Raw genomic sequence first — 18,583 nt, 5'->3', positions numbered from 1 at the left:
TTTATGAAGAAATTTTTCCTAAATCTGGCCTCTGTTCTCCAAGTTCATTACTACTGTTTTAGTCCAGACACATGGTCTCCACTGTTTGCCATCAGTCTCTTAAGACTCCAAATCCAGCTTCCCTAATTCCGCCAGAGTTCACTTCCCGAAAGGCACGCTGCGCACGTCACCCTCTTGGTTAAAAATTTCTGTTTGTTCTCCATGTTTATAAGGTAAAATCCAAACACACTTGGTTATCATACCAAGTTCTTCATAACCTGACTCCAACCTGTAGATGCAGCTTATTTTTCCATACAGACTTTCTTACCATTTTTCAGGCATATCACCTTTTTAGACTCTGTATATGAATATTCTGATTTTACATTTCTTTGAAAGAGGAAAAAGAAGGACAATGACATAGGTAGCAAAAAAAATTCTGTTGCTTTCAGCAGTCCTACACTATGGAGTACAAATGATCTGAAGGCTCTGTTAGTGAAATTTTTGAAGGTGGCAGGTACAAAAACTGGCCTGCAATCATATCAATCTGTGAAAGTATTAAAAAATACAGATACTCAAAACCTACCCAGATTCACTCAGCAAATAAGAACCTCCAGAGATCAGCCCCTAAATCCATCCTTTTCAAAAGTTCCCCGGGGTGATTCTGCTGCCAGGCCAACTTTGGGAACTAACCACTGAAAGGTCTAGTCCAAAATGCCACTGTAGGGCCGGCCCCGCGGCTTGGTGGTTAAGTGCGCGCGCTCTGATGCTGGTGGCCCGGGTTCGGATCCTGGGTGCGCACCGAGGCACCACTTCTCCGTCCATCCTGAGGCCGAGTCCCACATACAGCAACTAGAAGGATGTGCAGCTATGACATACAACTATCTACTGAGGCTTTGGGGGGGAAAATAAATAAAATAAAATCTCAAAATGCCACTGTTATGAACCTTACACAGCCACAGACTCGTTCCCAGCAGTGAAATAACAAAACTGTCAATAAACTTACCTAAGTGAGTTCAATTCTGTTTTCTGATGAGATGAGTCACCAGCCACATGGCTAAGTTTTTGAGCTTGGAGTATTGCTTTGTTCTCTAATGACTCTATTGTTTCTTCCATTATTAACATTTTAGACTTTAATTCACATTTTTCACTTTCAAGCTATAATTTAAATTTAAAAAATTAATAGGTATATGTCTTAGTTTTGTTTTCCTTAAGCACTCTTTAATAATATTTCTGGAAGAAAATTAAGGAAATAAATTAGATTTATTTAAAATACTTTAAAAGCCAAGTGTATAGTTTAGGTTTTAGATGTCAGAACGAGCATACACATTCATATACATTTATCTCTCCTCCTCAATATCACGGAAATAAAAGAAAAGATACAAAAAAAAAAAAAAAAAAAAACAAGCAAGCAAGCAAGGAAGAAAAGAACATATCCCTAACAGCAATGAAAACAGAAAGGGAAACCATTAGCAGGATAAAAATTTTGAGGAATTTCTAAAAAATAATAAATAGGACTGAATTAAAGAAAATTCAGAGCAGAAAATATTGTAACCCAAACACAAAATGGGCAAGACTTATACAAAGAAACTAAAATTTTCCTGAAGGGTAGAAAACATAACCTGACAATGTAAAAAAAAAAACACCATGTTTCTGAATAGGAACACAATATTGGAAATGTATTAAAATTTCCTCAAATAATTGTAAATTCAACGAAATTGCAATAAAAATCTTAACAGAATCTTTTTTAAATAAAAGGGGTGACAGACTTCATTCTAAAATTCATTTAGAACAGGGGCCGGCCCCGTGGCTTAGCAGTTAAGTGCTCGCGCTCCACTGCTGGCGGCCCAGGTTCGGATGCCGGGTGCGCACTGACGTGCCGCTTCTCCGGCCATGCTGAGGCCGAGTCCCACGTACAGCGGCTGGAAGGATGTGCAATGTGACATACAACTATCTACTGGGGCTTTGGGGAAAAAAAAAAATAAAAGTTAAAAAAAATAAATAAATAAAAAATAAAATAAAATTCATTTAGAAGAAAAGAAGGTTAAGAAAAAAACAGGAAAAATTTTTGGGGAAAATAATGCAGGTAGACTTGTTTTATGAAACATCAAAATAAATTAGAAAGCTACTGTAATTAAAACAGTATGGATTTCACATAGAAACGGACAAGCAAATACACATAAAACATGTAAATTTAGAAAAGGTAGCATTTTAGGGAAGTGGGAAAAAAATAAACTCTAAAAACAGTTGGACAGGCACTCATTAGAGAAAAAAATTAGCTAGATTTCTATTTTATTTTACATACAAAAATAAATTCTAGATGGAATAATGATCTATATATAAAATTCAAAACCAAGAAATATTAGTGATAAATGTAAGTCTTCCAGTTAAAACTGCAGACTAACACACATTTTATTTCCCCTCCCGCTGGAAACAGTGCTAAAATGACAATAAAGGAATAAAAAAGTTATACACTCATCAGGACACAGAGAACAAGAAAGAAAATAAGAGTGGACAAGCGACTTGTGGAAAACAGAGTAGATAGAATAGTGACTTAGAGTAGAAGAAAAAAGACAATCGAAAGCAGAGTTTCTGAACCTAGGAACTACTAACATTTAGGGCCAGATAATTCTTTGTTGGGGGCTGCCCCGTGTATTGTACGTTGTAGGATGTTTAGCAGCCTGGTCTCTACCTACTAGATATGAAAAGCACCTTTCCCCTAGTTGCAACAACCAAAAGTTCTCTAGATATTGCCAAATATCTCCTAGGAGGCAGAACTGACCCCAGTTGAGAACCACTGGTCTAAAGTGACCACAACAGGGAATACCCATGAGCAGCCAGCTGATTTACCCTCAAGAAGCTCAGCACATGGAGGCGCCATGTGGTAGGCTGGGGTCAGGAGCAGAATTACACAAGGAGATTGGCTGAGAGTCTATATATTGGAACCCTCACACCCCAGATATTTCCTGCCTCTTTCTAGAAAGTTTTCTTGGAAATCAAAGATATAACTAAAATTTAAAAAAAAAATCAATAGAAGGACTAGAAGATAAAGGAAGAAATCTCTCAGAAAGTAGAACAAAAAGTCAACGAGAAAATAAGAGAGAAAGAATAAGAACCTCAGATCTCTTTAGGAGGTCTAAAACCAACTAACAAAAGTTGTAGAGAGAAAAAATAGAAGAGCACATTACATCACCCAAGAAATTAAAAATAAGAGATAAAGAGAAAATCCTAAAACTTTTCAGAAATAAAAACATGTCATTTACAAAGGACTAAGAAACAGAATAGCATCAGACATCTCAAAGAAAGTTAAAAGACAGTGGAGGACAGTATTCAAATTTTTTAGTGAAAATAATTTTCCAATCTAGATTTCCATACACCTAAGCCAAATCGTAAATCAAGTACAAAAGTTGAAGACAGACATTTTTAGACAAGCAGAGTACCAAAAAATATTTCCTCCCATGAATTCTTTTTCAGGAAATTGCTGGAGAAGGTGCTATACCAGAACAAAGGAACAAACCAAAAAAGAAGAAAACATGAGATCCAACACAGGAGAAGACGACAATGAAAGTCTTATGAGCACAGCTATGGAGAGACACAGTTCACAAGGGAGCAAGAAGACGGAAAGCTCAAGAAAGGTCTTCAGGGGGAAAAAACAGAACCCACAGGTTTGAATGTTCAAAAATATTGAAAAGCATGTGGCAGAGATGTTGGAGTTCTTGACAAAAATGAGCAAAGTGTACAATGAAAACCAAAACAGTAACAAAATGAAACAAAACAAAACAAAACAAAGGCAATTATTAACTTCAGGAAAAAAATTTACAAGAAAAATGGCAAGAGTAGTACTGCTCCTCTTGGCTGAGCCATGAACCACTAGAAGTCATGATGATATAAACAATAACTACTGAAGTAAGCAAAATAAGTAATAAAACTATGTTGAGGTAATGGGGGAAGAAAAAGGGAGGAGTGCCAAGCCATCATCTACCATCACGGAAATTCACCAAAATAATCTTAAATCAATAAAGTAAGATGAAGCAGCATAAGCACATTATTTAGAAACAGGACGGTAAACACCAGGAGAAAGAGTTAAAGAGTTGTGAGTGGTAGTTTTGGGGATACGGAGGTGGGAAACGAAACTGGTTGTTTTTTTTAATTAAAAACCTTTCAGAATTCCTTGGGTATATCTTGTACAAACACCAGTATAAAGAATAAAAAGTGAACATTTGTGCATCCATCACCTGGCTTAAAAAAATATTACACAAACCTTTGAAACTACTTGTGGGTAGTCTCCAATCACATCCTCCATCCCTTGCCCACAGTAACCACTATCCTGAGTCTTGTGCTTCTCACTTCTTCCTTTTCCTTAGTGTACCACATTTGTATGACTCCCTAAATAATATACTGTTCAGGTTTGCATGTTTTTCAACTCTACATAAGTGGAATCATACTGCATGTTTTCTTTAACATTTGTAAGATTCACGCATGTTCATGTTTGTAGCTATTGTTCATTCATTTTCGCTGCTGTATAGTACTCCATTGTATGAATTACCACCATTTATCTATTTTCCTCACAACTGACATCTAGATTGTTTTTCGTTTTCTGCCAGAGAGTAAATATTTTAGCCTTTGTGAGCCCTATGGTCTATTTCCACTACTCTGTTGTAACATAAAAACAGCCACAGGCAATGTGTAAACAAGTGAGCATGGCTGTGTTCCAATAAAAACTTTATTATAAAAGCAGACTGGAGGCCAGATTTGGTCCAGGGGCCATGGTTTGCAGACCTGCATCTAGGGTGCATATCTAGAAACGTAATTGTTGGCTTACAGGGTATGCCTTTGCTAGACAATGCCAAATTATTCTCCGAAGAGGGACCTGTTTGCACTCCCAGCACCTACACATACTCACTAACTTGTTAACTTCTGATGACCTGATGGATGTGAAATGCTTTCACTGTGGTTTTAATTTCTATTTCCCCTATTATCAAGGTAGAACATTTCTTTATGTTTATCAATCATTTGTAATTTCTTCTGCTATAAAGTGTCAGTTCACATTTTCTGTTGTTTTTTTTAGGTTAAATGTGTAGTATAAGCTGTTCTCTCAGTAGCTTGTCTCTTCAACTTTTTTTTTTTTTTTAATTTTTTATTTATTTATTTTTTCCCCCAAAGCCCCAGCAGATAGTTGCATGTCATAGCTGCACATCCTTCTAGTTGCCGTATGTGGGACGCGGCCTCAGCATGGCCGGAGAAGCAGTGCGTCGGTGCGAGCCCGGGATCCGAACCCGGGCGGCCAGTAGTGGAGCGCACGCACTTAACCACTAAGCCATGGGGCCGGCCCTTGTCTCTTCAACTTAACGGCTATTTGATAAACAACATGTTCTTGTCAATGTGGTCCTATGTATCTACGTTTTCTCTAAAGGAACAAACTTATCTGTGTCTTGTTTCAGAGCACACACTCTGACACCAGACACCTGCTAGACACCTGTGTGATCCTGGGCAAGTATCTACCCCTCTGCCTCAGTTTCCTTATCTGTGAAATGAGGCTAATACTAGCATTTACTTCATATGGTTGTTGTGAGAATTAAAATAATACATATAAAATGTTGAGAAAAGTACCTGACACATAGTAAATGCTATAGAAATGATTCTATTATTATTTCTCCAAAGTCGAAATTTTTTCTCCCGTATTTTCTTTTAAAAATTAGTTATTTCTTGAACATTCAAGGCTGCAAATAACCTTGAACTGATTTTTGGGTATAGTATATTTGAAGTAGTCTTCAATCTTTTTTTATATACGTATATATGAAAAGCCAATTGTCTCAGAGACAATTACTGAATAATCTTTCCTTTCCCCATTGATCTGAGTCCTTTATATATCAAGTTTCCATATATTTGTGGGTTTGTGGGTTTGCTCCCTACTGGGTTTTACCATTCTCTCTTAATCCCTGTGCACTACCACCCTATCTTAACTACTGACTTGAAAGCCTTCATATCTGGTATGACAAGTTCACATTTTGTCTTCCTTAAAATTTCTCTGTGATTCTTGATTCCTTGCTTCCATGTATTTAAAATCTATTGTCAATTTTCACACACACACAAACACACACACACACACACACCACCTTCTTAGGATTTCAGCTGGAACTACAATCAACTCTATAGCTCAATGTGGGGGAAAATTTACATTCTTTTTATAAACATGGTATCTGTCACCTTTTTTATAAACCTGATATCTCTCTCCACTTACTTAGGTCTTCTTTAATGTCTTTCAATAAGGTTGCACAATGTTTTCTATAAAGACCCTGCTAATTTTATACATAGGTATCTCGTATTATTTACCTTGTATTTATTATCTTGTATTAAAATAGTATGGATTTTCTTTTTATTTATCTTGCTTGGGATTTGTCATACTACCAAAATTCATTGTGCATTCTGAATCAGAGCACTCCTGTGTTTTTATAACACATAGAAAATTATTAGTCATTATCCCTTCAAATAGTGCTTCTCCCACATTCTATTATATTCTCCTAGAATGTTGACTAAAATATATGTTAGACCTTCTCACTTTATTCTCTAAGGCTTGAACTTATTTTATATTTTCCATCACCTAGTCTCTTTCCAATGCCTTCTAGTACTTCAGATATATTTTCCAGTTCATTAATTCTTGCTTTCAGTTTCAGGGCAAGTTTGAGTGACAGGGATCCCTCTACCTAAAATAACTAAAAAATTAGACAAAATATATGAAACAATGGCTTTCAAGAAACTGGGCATCAGGAAATGATGGAGAGTGACCCCTGAGAGACAAGAAACAAATGAGATGAGCCCCACGATTGCTCCAGCTTACTGCCTGAAGAGTTTCCAGGCTGTGGCATAGGGAAAGGAACCCAAGTGGAGCCCAGTGGTTCCCCTAAGTTCAGAAGACAGGACTAACAGTCAAGGGAGGCCAAGGCAGTTAGAGTTTGCAGGGCAGATACTGGAGGAGAGCTGTACAGAGTGAGAGCTCCAGAGATCTGTAAAGGATGCCTGCTCCTTTACACAGAGAGCTCTGTGCAGAGCTCAGCACAGAGGAAGCTACCCAAGGCCAGGCAAAGTACCATCCAAGAATCAGAGGAACAATATTGAGGGCTCACGCAGGGCCAGGAATAGGTTCTGTTCTCATCAGTCATTTGAAAATTTCATAATTCATGGGACAGCAGCTAGTGTACTCTAAAGGGTTTTATCTCAGTAGTGAAACAAAATTAGTCCAAGACTAAATGCTACTTTGGTCCCACCTAATAAAACTTAAAAACAAAATTGAAAAGGATTAAGCTACTTCCATCTGACTTAACTGTATCCTAGAACAAACCTCAAGAGAATTTATAGGAATACAAGCTATCTAGCAACCAAGAAGATAAAATTCAGCATGTCTGACATCCAACCTAAAGTTATCAGGCACACAAAAAAGCAGGAAAATATGACCCACGATGAGGAGAAAAAAAAAATTAACTGATCCAAAGTTGACAGAAACAGATGATTGAATTAGTAGACAAATAAAAACAATGAAGACATAGTAAAGGAAACTAGCCAAAATGAAACACAGAGAGAAAAAGACTATCAGAACACATACAAAAAAATCCTATCTCAAGGAATGAAAGTGAATTTCACTTTTTATTCTATGTCTGTATTATATGATTTTTAAACAAGAACAAAACAATAACCATAGCTAACACCTATTAAGTGCTTACAACATGCCAGGCCTCTTCTAAGTTCTTCACATGTATTAACTCATTTAATCTTCACAAAAAACCTAAGAAGTAAGAACTAGCACCATTCCTATTTTACAAATAAAGAAATTGAGGGATGGAAAGTTTAAGTAACTTGTCTACAGGTAAGAGTGACAGAGATGGATCTGAACCCAAGTAGTCAGCCTTTAGAGTACATACTCCTAATCACTGTTATACAGCTTCTCTAGCACGCTATTTGTAATTTTAAAAACACATAGTATATTAAAACTATAACTGAAACAGTCATTCATATAACACAATATACCCTAAATCCAGTTTGGTAAATTACCTGGTGATTAACACATGTCAAATGTTCAATAGTTTTCTCTAATTCTGATGTTCTAAAAAGATTCATTTCTCGGAGATTCTGAAAGAGAATTTTATAGAAGATGTTCACTCATTTCAGATAATAAAATTACCAAAGTAAGCAGTGCAAGTCTACAGCAGTACTCTATTTGTCTTTTTATGACACAGAAATGTTTTAGAAAGAAAATCATTATACATTTTACAAAAATGAGCTTTTGGTTGAAAAAAAGCCCAAGAGGTTCTCATCTTTTACACTCTACCTCCACGTGTGACTGTAACAGAAGACACAGATTGGTATGGATTCCTTTATAAAGATTTATACAGATCAATTCATTAGCACAACTATAAAGGGGAAAGTCAGCAGATTAAGCAAGCTCAGGAGTATGCTCACACGAGAAGAGCTGTAAGAAGGACAGAATGTACAGGGAGAAAGGATTAGATCAGTAAGACCCAGGAAACAGAACACTACAGGGCCATGCAAGAGACCAGAGTTTCAAGAATGGGCTGGTCAACAGTGCTAACATAAGTGCTATTGTTTTTGGTTATATTATCTTATCCAACTCTTGCTGATGCTAAGTCTAGGACAAGCGATATAAGCTGGTGTACCCTGAGAATTCTTCTAGCGTGCATTCATACTTCCATCTACATTATTCATTAAAAATAAATAAATAAAGACATCTGATGTGTGGATTGTACATTTGGTTGGAAGAGTCACTGCACTGTATGCATTTTTTCATTTATTAAACCATTCAGCCATTATTTAGCACATGCTATATACCAAGCATCAAGCAAGGTGTTAGGAACACAGTAATCAATAAAATCTCTGACGTCATAGATACTATAGAGTGGTAGAAAAGACAAACCTTAAACAAGACATTAAAATAAAATCCATGGGGCCGGCCCCGTGGCTTAGCGGTTCAGTGCGTGCGCTCTGCTGCTGGCGGCCCGGGTTCGTATCCCAGACGTGCACCGATGCACCGCTTCTCCGGCCATGCTGAGGCCGCGTCCCACGTACAGCAACTAGAAGGATGTGCAACTATGACATAGAACTATCTACTGGGGCTTTGGGGAAAAAATAAAAGGAGGAGGATAGGCAATAGATGTTAGCTCAGAGCCAGTCTTCCTCAGCAAAAAGAGGAGGATTAGCATGGATGTTAGCTCAGGGCTGATCTTCCTCACACAAAAAAATAAATAAATAAAATCCATGAATATTCTGCTAGGAAAAGGAACTTTATGGCAACGTATTGAAAGGGAATCTAGAGTCTAGGGTTCATTTCCTGTGTGAAGGCGTGACGTTTAACCTAGCTCTAAAGGATGAGTAAGAATTAGCCAGGCAAGGAGACTGGAAGGGGGGAAGGATTTTTCAATAGCCTGTGTAGAAAGTTGGGAGCAAGAAAAAGTCAATTAAGCCTGGAGATGAGAAAATGAGGGGTGGGGTACAGGGGAAATGAGTTTGAGGAAAAGAAGCTAGACCCTGAAGTAGGCAAGTGCCAATCACTGAAGTCGCTGAAAATAGTTAATGGATTTTAAATAGGAAGTGATATGATCGGATTTATATCTTTGAAAAATGACTCTGACTTCAGTGTGAAATATAGATTTGAGAGGCCACTAAAACACTAATGCAGTCGAAAGAATAATGGCCAGAACAGGATGGTAGCAGGGGAATGGAAAGAAGTAGACAGATTAAGAGAGACTAACATGAGCTCAGGGGCCAGACTCCTTGTGGCTGCATAGCTAGATGATCTTGGGCAAATTATTTAAACTCACTGTAACCCAGAGACCACATCTGAAAGCGCTCCCTATCTGAAAAGGCAATTGTGAAGATTTACCGAGATAGCCCATGTAAAAAGCACTTAGAACAGAGCCTCCCACATGGAAAGGGCTTAATAAATGCTAAATATTATTTAAGAGGTAGCATTGGTAGGACTTGGTGATTAATTGAGAGATATGAGCTTTCAGGGAGAGAGGAGTCAGTGATGATGCCTGGGTCTGACAACCAGGTAGAGAGTGGAATAACAGGAAACTACTAGAAGAGGCTTAAGGATTGAGATGATCAGTCCAGTTTTTAAGTACAAGACATACTGTAAACTCATAAGTCCTGCCTCCTACAAACCAGAAAGATTCTAGTAACATGAATGTCACTTTTTCCGAGTTTTCAGTACTATTGCATTTTTTACCCTATTTTCACATTCCTTGGTCATTTCAACAGATATGGAAAAGGATAAATCAGCAGCTTGTGCTAAAAGCTGCCATATTGCACAGAAGTTTTCCATTTGGTAATTTTAACACTTACTTTCATAAGAAAGCACTTTCTGGAAGGCAGTATTCCAAAAGATCCCAATTAAAAGTATTCTGTTGGGATGAAACTTTAACTGAAAATTTATGACATGAAGACTACCCTTATAATGCTGAAGTTCTTATTCCTAATTTTAGCATTAATTTACAAGCATTAATTCAATAATATTTACTGGAAGTAAACTATGGACTCCATAAGAATAATAAACAGTTAATATTGAGTTGCTATAATGTGCTGAGCACTGTTAAGTGCTTTATGTATATTAACGTATTTTTTTGGAGATTATAAAAGGAAACATAAAATACTGCCCCTAGATATGACACCAAAAGCACAAGCAACAAAAGAAAAAATAGATAAATTAGACTTTATAGAAATTAAAAACTTTTGTGCTTCAAAAGACACCATTAAGAAAATGAAAAGACAACCTACAGGATGGGGGAAAGTATTTGCAATTCACATATCTGACAAGGGGTTTGTATCAAGAATATATACTCTTACAACTCAATAATGAGATAAATAACTCAATTTAAAAATGGGCAAAGGATCTGAATAGACATCTCCCTGAGGAGAATATACAAATGAGCACATGAAAAGATGCTCGACATCATTAGCCATCAGGGAAATGCAAATCAAAACCACAATGGATACTACCTTCACATCCACCAGCATGACGAAAATAAAAAAGACAGACAATAACAAGTGTCGGTGAGGATGTGGAGAAACTGGAACTCTTATACACTGCTGGTGGCAATATAAATGGTACGGCAACTTTGGAAAACAGCCTGGCAGTTACTCAAATGGTTAAATATAGTTATCATATGAACCTTGGTATATACCCAAGATAAATGAAAACATATATCCACACAAAAAGTTGTACATGAATGTTCATAACACCATTATTCATAATAGCCAAAAAGTGGAAACCACCCAAGTGATAAATGTTGTCTATCTATACAAAGGAATATTATCCTACAATAAAAAGGAATGAATGAATGAATGAATACTATCACATGGATGAACCTTGAAAACATTACACTAAGTGAGAGAAGCCAGATCAAAAACCCACATACTAAATGATTCAACTTATATGAAATGTCTAGAGTAAGCAAATCTATAGACAGAAAGTAGATTAGTGGTTGCCTATGACTGAGGAGGCTGGGGGGGAATGGAGAGTGGCTGCTAATGGGTACACCATTTCTTTTTGAGATAATGAAAATGCTCTAAAATTGATTGTGGTGATGGTTGAACAAGTCTGTGAACATAATAAAAACCAATGAATTGTATACTTTAAATAGGTGAATTGTATGGTATGTGAATATCTCAATAAAGCTGTTTTACAAAAAAAGATAATGTCCCTCCCACATAAGGGACTTCCTATTGAGATCAGAGATTGGTTATTTTCTACCAGATAATAAATATTTTAGACTTTGTGGGCCATACAGTTTCTGTTGCAATTACTCAACTCTGCCACTGCAGTACAAAAGAAGCCACACAGAATATGTAAATGAATGAGTGTGGTATTTCAATAACATTTACCAACAATGAAACTTGAATTTCATAATTTTCATGTGTCATGAAACATTTTTCTTTTGATATTTTTTCCAATGATTTAAAAATGTAAAAACCACTCCTAGCACACAGGTCATACAAAACCCCAGTGGTCTGGATTTGGCTCATGTGTCGTTGTTTGCCAACCCCTGATCTAGTTGTACATTCTAAGTAGTCACTTCATAGCAAAACACAAAGATTTCCCTTTTTCTCAATAAATTACCTTTCAAAAATAAGTCAATCTTATTACTCACTTTTAACTTTTCTTTGAAAGCTTCCTTTTCTGCCATAATCCTTCTTAAATCAGATAATGCACGTTCTTTTTCCTTTTCCATGAGACTAACAATATTATGGGAGACTGTGGATTGGGTGGATTCTTGTCTTAGTGCAGATAATTCTTCCTGAGCCTTAAAGAATTAAAAGACATAAATAAAAAACACTTTGGATATGCTCCCAGTTAAAAACAGGCAAACTAAACACACAATACCTTTGGTCTCTTCCCAAATCCCAACAAGATGAGAGTAAAAAGATTAAAATAGTAATAATTTAAAAACCAAAAAGACAAGGAGATTGAAGGAAGAGTCAGCCACAAAATTTTGGAAATCAGATAGCAGACGGACAACTAGTAATTAACTAAGAAACCCCAAGAAAGCTGAAATCTAAGCCAAGAGTGGGGAAAGCCCAGAAGTGGATCAATTTGTACTGCAGAATCCCAAAAAAGCTCCAAAAGTGAAAACAGCTTTTTCAACTTAACCTTTTTTTTCAACTTTTTTTTTTTTTTTTTTGGTGAGGAAGATCAGCCCTGAGCTAACATCCATGCCAATCCTCCTCTCTCTGCTGAGGAAGACTGGCCCTAAGCTAACATCTATTGCCAATCCTCCTCCATTTTTTCCCTTTTTCTCCCTAAAGCCCCAGTAGATAGTTGTATGTCGTAGTTGCACATCGTTCTAGTTGCTGTATGTGGGAAGCCACCTCAGCACGGTCGGACAAGTGGTGCGTCAGTGTGCGCCTGGGATCCGAACCCGGGCCGCCAATAGCAGAGCGCACGCACTTAACCACTAAGCCACGGGGCCAGCCCCTTCAACTTAATCTTTTAACTTGCATGTCTTTCTCTCTCTCTCAAAGTAGTGGTAGGATTTCATGGAAGATTGGCCTGGGAACAAATGTAGGTGACAAACACCATGCTTTGCTCAGACTAACCTTGCCCTCTGACAACTGAGGCTTTGTAATTGGGCCAAGCTGTATCAATTCCCTCTTCCCTAGAGTTTTTTCACTACGGGCTAAGCCCTTAATACCCAACATATCCAAATAGTGGGTGCTACCCCCCATTTGACAGACATATCCCAACATGTCTGAATCCCAAGGATAAACTTTGCTCAGAGTCTGGCTAAGACCTGTTCCAAGTAGTTTTAGAAGTAAGAGGTTATCTCTAACTGACCTGACAGATAGATAGGCTAGAAAAGAGGAAGAATAACTATGAAAAAATAATAGAAATCTCTGCTTTGGGAATAGGACAATAGTAGAAACTACTCCTTATAATTCTAATTATAAAGGAACATCACAAGATCCATATATTACAGTAATTTAAAGAATATATACTGGTTCCACTACAGTTAACTGGTTCTATATAATCTGTTGGCTTAATTATAATCAATTTCTTACTTCATTATATAAGACACTTAGTTTATCTCTTTCTGCTGTCAATAATTTAACATTGGACTGTATATCCTCCATATATTTTTCAAATCTTTCCAGCATACGCTGAAGTTCATCTCTTTCTCTTGTGATCAGATGAATTTCTGAATTGTAATCACCCTGAAACATAATTTAAAAGCAGAAGTTATCATTTGTTATAATTATCACCACATGGTTGTCACAAGGATGCTGGTGATGAGACTGACTGAAAGATGCTAACAGACAAAAAAGAACACAAGTTCCTTTAATGTAATTAAGAAACACAATTTTTAATATATGATGAGAGCAGGAGATGAGAATGCCGGCCATACTGGGGCAAATTTCCTGGCCTTCAAGTTCCCAGGAAGACACCCAGCTGTCAATGATACTACTTGATCAGATCCCATCACATACTTTAACTGTCACTCTCTTGGGGTTGTTTATAGCAGTGGTAACTAAAGTGCCATCCCCAGACCAGAAGCATCAGCAGCATCTAGGAACTTGTTAGACATGCAAGTTTGAGGGCCCACCCCAGACCTACTCAGTCAGAAACTTTGGGGTCAGGGCCCAGTAACTGTGGTTTATTCAAACTGTCCAGATGATTATGATGCATGCTAATTGTTGGGAACCACAGTTTATAACCGTCTCCAGGAGAGGAACTAGAAGGACATGTGTGTGCCTGCTTACCCAGTGCAAATAACTATAACAGCCTAGCACATCCCTCAGTGTTCTCTGTGACTGAATCTAGATCAATTTCCCAGCACACCAACCCCCAACTGTCCCAGCTTCAAACCTATGTGAGGTCTATTTTTACAACCAGATAAATATAAATATTTATACCAGGCAGTGTACATCAAGGATGTTCACTGAATAAGCAACTATTTCTAACATTTCTAAAACAAGATTATGCCTATTATTCAGGTATAATTCACAAGACCCACTATCTTCACAGTTATTGTGGAAAATAAAATGGTAAATGTAGACTTTGGATCTATGGTAACTTAATGTTGAAGTACTAAATGCAGAAGCCCCAGGTAAGAAGAATCCGATAATTCAGTACACTGGAAAGCATCCTAATCTATGTTATTCAATATCTACTGTGCACATCCCATGTCCAATGTAGACTTGCTAAAGGGTAGATATCTGTGACATACTCCTCACCGGCTACTTGGAAATAAGTTATCCTCTTGGTTAAATAAACAAAATCAAGGCATAATGGATGAGATTAGCTATCTGGACACCTTAAAGGATAAGATGTTTTACAGCATAAAAGTGGATCAGAGTTTGAGGACTTAATCAAGGCTTAAATAACTATCAAAGAAAATCTGTAACTTAACTATATCCAAATAAAAATATCTTACAGAAAGGAGGGGGTCTGTGTAGATTTAAAAAACGGGAGCTTAATAAATAAGGATTTGGCAGTCTATTTTCATGACTATCTAGGTCTCAGCTTAAAGGTCACTTTCTCTAAGAAGTCCTTTCCAATTCTCCAATCTAATTTAGATCTCTCTATACTCTCATAGTATTCTGAATCTTTCATGTATTCTTTCTTCATTAATACTTATTATAAATGAGATTATAAAGTCATTTACATGATTATGTGTTTGATGTATGTCTTTACCACTGAACTGTAAGTTCTATGAGGGACACAGCGGGTATCTGTCTTATTCACCACATCTTCAGTGCCTGGCATGGTGCCTGGTAAAACGTGTGAATTCCCTAACACTGACTGACTGGCCTTCTTAAGCAGGAACTCTAGGTCTTTTGTAAATATATCTTCTATGTAGGTATTTTATATTTGTGTTAATATATAATTGTTAATAACTCTCTTTCAGCCATCCAGTATTCCTAACACACACATACACACAGACACACATGCTCACGCACACACACGCACAATACTGAAGGCTATGAGGATAGTAACTATGTCTTCTTTATGTCATATCCCCAGTGCCTCATTCACAGCGGGCACTCAGTATATATCTGTTGAACTGAACTGAACTTTCTACCTAGACCTGATGTGCTTTGAACTAGTAAGTAATGAGGAAATGAAACATTTACTAGGAACTAGGTGTTACACTAGACCCTTATGCAAATCATCTCGTATAATCTTCACAGGAGGTTGCAGTTACTTTCCCCACTTGGCAAATAAGGAAACCGGGGTTCCATGAAGCTAGGTTTCTTCTTCAAGGTCATAAAGCCAGTTTGTGGGGTTGGAATTTCTATCAGGTCTCCAACTCTAAAGCACTCTCCACTACACTATACCAAAACTCACAGTAGGAACCATGATGAGTACAAGGTGAAAGGGGACAGCGCCCTCCCTACACAGACAATAGAGAACCAACGGGTATACTGTTGACAAAGATCATTGATATTAAAAACGTCAATATTTTTTCTGAGTTATTGCAATCCCAAGAAACTGTGCCTAAACAGTTTGCCATAAAGCAGGGGTTGAAAACTCACAGCTTGTTCAAATTCAGCTTTAGAGAGGTCTTTGTTGTCTGCCAAAAAAGCGTTTCTAAACATGTTCAAAATACCCAGTTTTAGGTGGGGATGGACTCTCTAGTTCCCCACACTCACAACTGTCTTACCCTCCACTCATCTACTACTCCCTACCACGCCTGCAACTTGTTATTTGGACTCTAAAATGCTCTGAACACTCTAACTTTCTAAACTTTAGAAAATGAATTCTTTATCCATGTCAAGTAGCATCAGAACATTTCAAGAGGGCCGGCCCCGTGGCTTAGCGGTTAAGTGCGTGCACTCCACTGCTGGCGGCCCGGGTTCGGATCCCGGGCGTGCACCGACGCACCGCTTCTCCGGCCATGCTGAGGCCGCGTCCCACATACAGCAACTAGAAGGATGTGCAGCTATGACATACAACTATCTACTGGGGCTTTGGAGGGAAAAATAAATAAATAAAATCTTTAAAAAAAAAAAAAAAAAACATTTCAAGAATCTAAATAAGTTGGGGGGGTGCAGGTGGGGGATGGAGTCTCTCCTAATTTTATCAGTACTTTACCAATACCTCTGTTTTTCAATTGTGAATCCACACCAAGCAACTGAATCAAATATTTATGTTAAAAGTTTTGAGATATTTATCTACTCAGTTCTATATAATAAATACTTGATTAAATTGATCAACCATTTTGTGGAAGATTCTCCTACACAATAAAGGTGATCGATTCAGTGATTTTTCCTGAGTCCTAAGTATATATGGAACTTCAAAAACACTCAATAACACAAATTACACTGTATTTTCCCACCAATTCATCGATTATAATAAATAACACGGCATAGTGTTTATACTGACACCTGTAAATCAAATTCAGCCATTATCCAACGAGGTTAAAAAACAGAGTCTAATCAGAAAACCACTCAAAATCATTTGACAATGGACACAGGTTCTTCAGGAAAAAGATGATGGAACTGGTAAATTCAGTCAAGTCTGAAATCAAATGTTTTGAGTTTTAATGACTTTACTCCCAAATTCCCATAATTTTATCTACAGTGTAGATAATGTTAGGGTCATATAAGCCTCCAGGACTCCTATAGCTCCAAAGCTTAAAAAAAAGAAAAATTTAAAGAACTCAAATGATACTCATAAAACATTGAAAATAATTAAGACCTAAAACAGAGACACGTTTTTAATCTCTCATGAATCATGGTTAACTTCACCTAATATACGTCTTTAGACTACCAACTTGTAAATGTGGTCATAGTAGACAAATGGGATGATCTGCCCAGCACCCACTTCCACCTGTTACCTTCTCCTACTGTGTGGTTAACACGGAAGAGGACTTCCAATGTGACCTGCCTTTCTGTCTGACTGGTCCAAGGCTGGGAACTGCATGAAGCCACGCTGCCTGACATGTGGACAAAGCCACTCTGCTTTGATAGAGAAAATGAAGGTGATACTGAAAGTAAAGGCTAGAAAGAGAGAAAATGTCCAGTAGCATGAGTTCTTGGTTCCAGTGTCTAGAAGCCCAGATGCCCCTGCACTCCTCCCATATACATAATGAGCTATTAAATCTTTTCTTAATTTCTAGGAATCAGTATGTTATGCTTTGTTCTTAAATAGTTTTCCTAATTAATGCAGTGTTCCTACAGTAGAGGTCATGGAAAAAAACAAAAATCAAAATTAAGAAAGCAAGCTTTTTTTAAAAGCAAGTATGAATAAATTTACATTTAATACAATAATAAATTTGAAAAGTTTGCTCATAAAGATACTCTTTTGCCTTATCAATTACTTTTATTTAGAAATATTACCTTTTCTAATGTTTTAAATATTGGAATTTTTTCACGTGCAGAATAATTTGTAGAGCAAGATCTTCGCTGTATTACATGTTGGAGTCTTTCTAGCTCTTTCTTATAAAAATCTCGTTCTTCTTCTATACCTTTCAGAAATGTATCTAAACGAGAAGGTGACCTGTCTCGACGTTTTATTCCATGTTCTAGTCTCATCCTCTCAACTTCCAAAGTAAGTTCTCTTTCTGCAAATTAAAGTAATTAAATCTTAAAACAGTCTTGCACATAAAATATATAATTAGCCAAGTAAATTCTATCAATAACTTTTAGAATGCAAGCTACTAAAAATCATTAACTGTTTTGTGTATCACCTATAACTGCCAGATATTAAAGAGGTAAATATTGAAAGGAAAGGAGAAAAAAACAAAAGCAAAAATTAAATTAAAAGTTTAAATAAAATCTAATAAGTCAAAGTCCTCCTGCTTTTGTCTTATCACAAGGATGGGTATTTAGTACTACAGAGTGCAGTAATAAATTATCATATGGTACTTTCTAGTGATCTGAAAATGCACTAAATTAATCTACAATCATAATATCCATGATTTTACCATTAAGCTTGAATTTAACACAGTATACATACAAAGAGATCAAAACAACTTGTCTTTCTCCAAATAAGCACAATTATTAACTTTTACCATAGCAATCACCTTTTCATGAGTCAAAAGTAGCCAATACCGGCAATATTTCATATAGTTCACTCTAATTTAACTGAGGCTCA

General features: G+C 36.9%; 1 protein-coding gene across 6 annotated transcripts in view; it reads right to left on the bottom strand.

The window, feature by feature from the left end:
- Positions 1-18,583, bottom strand: part of CEP135 (centrosomal protein 135) — an 80,525-nt gene that overhangs the window by 28,641 nt on the left and 33,301 nt on the right. For 5 of the 6 annotated variants that reach the window (XR_015552920.1, XM_087434349.1, XM_087434347.1 and 2 more), the window contains 5 exons: positions 17,827-18,050; positions 13,546-13,698; positions 12,138-12,290; positions 8,023-8,100; positions 983-1,134 (listed from right to left, as the gene is read on the bottom strand). Coding sequence is in view for 5 of the 6 variants with exons in the window: in XM_087434349.1 (XP_087290475.1) it covers positions 983-1,134; positions 8,023-8,100; positions 12,138-12,290; positions 13,546-13,698; positions 17,827-18,050 (760 nt within the window). In the remaining variant the exon portion in view is untranslated. The remainder of the gene's footprint in view (positions 1-982; positions 1,135-8,022; positions 8,101-12,137; positions 12,291-13,545; positions 13,699-17,826; positions 18,051-18,583) is intronic. The other variant, XM_087434350.1, reaches the window with a different exon arrangement.

Source organism: Ceratotherium simum, chromosome 8 (assembly GCF_057802395.1).
Source record: "Ceratotherium simum simum isolate JZ-2026a chromosome 8, ASM5780239v1, whole genome shotgun sequence".
Taxonomy (NCBI): Eukaryota; Metazoa; Chordata; class Mammalia; order Perissodactyla; family Rhinocerotidae; genus Ceratotherium; species Ceratotherium simum.
This window is presented reverse-complemented; position numbering and strand designations above follow the sequence as displayed.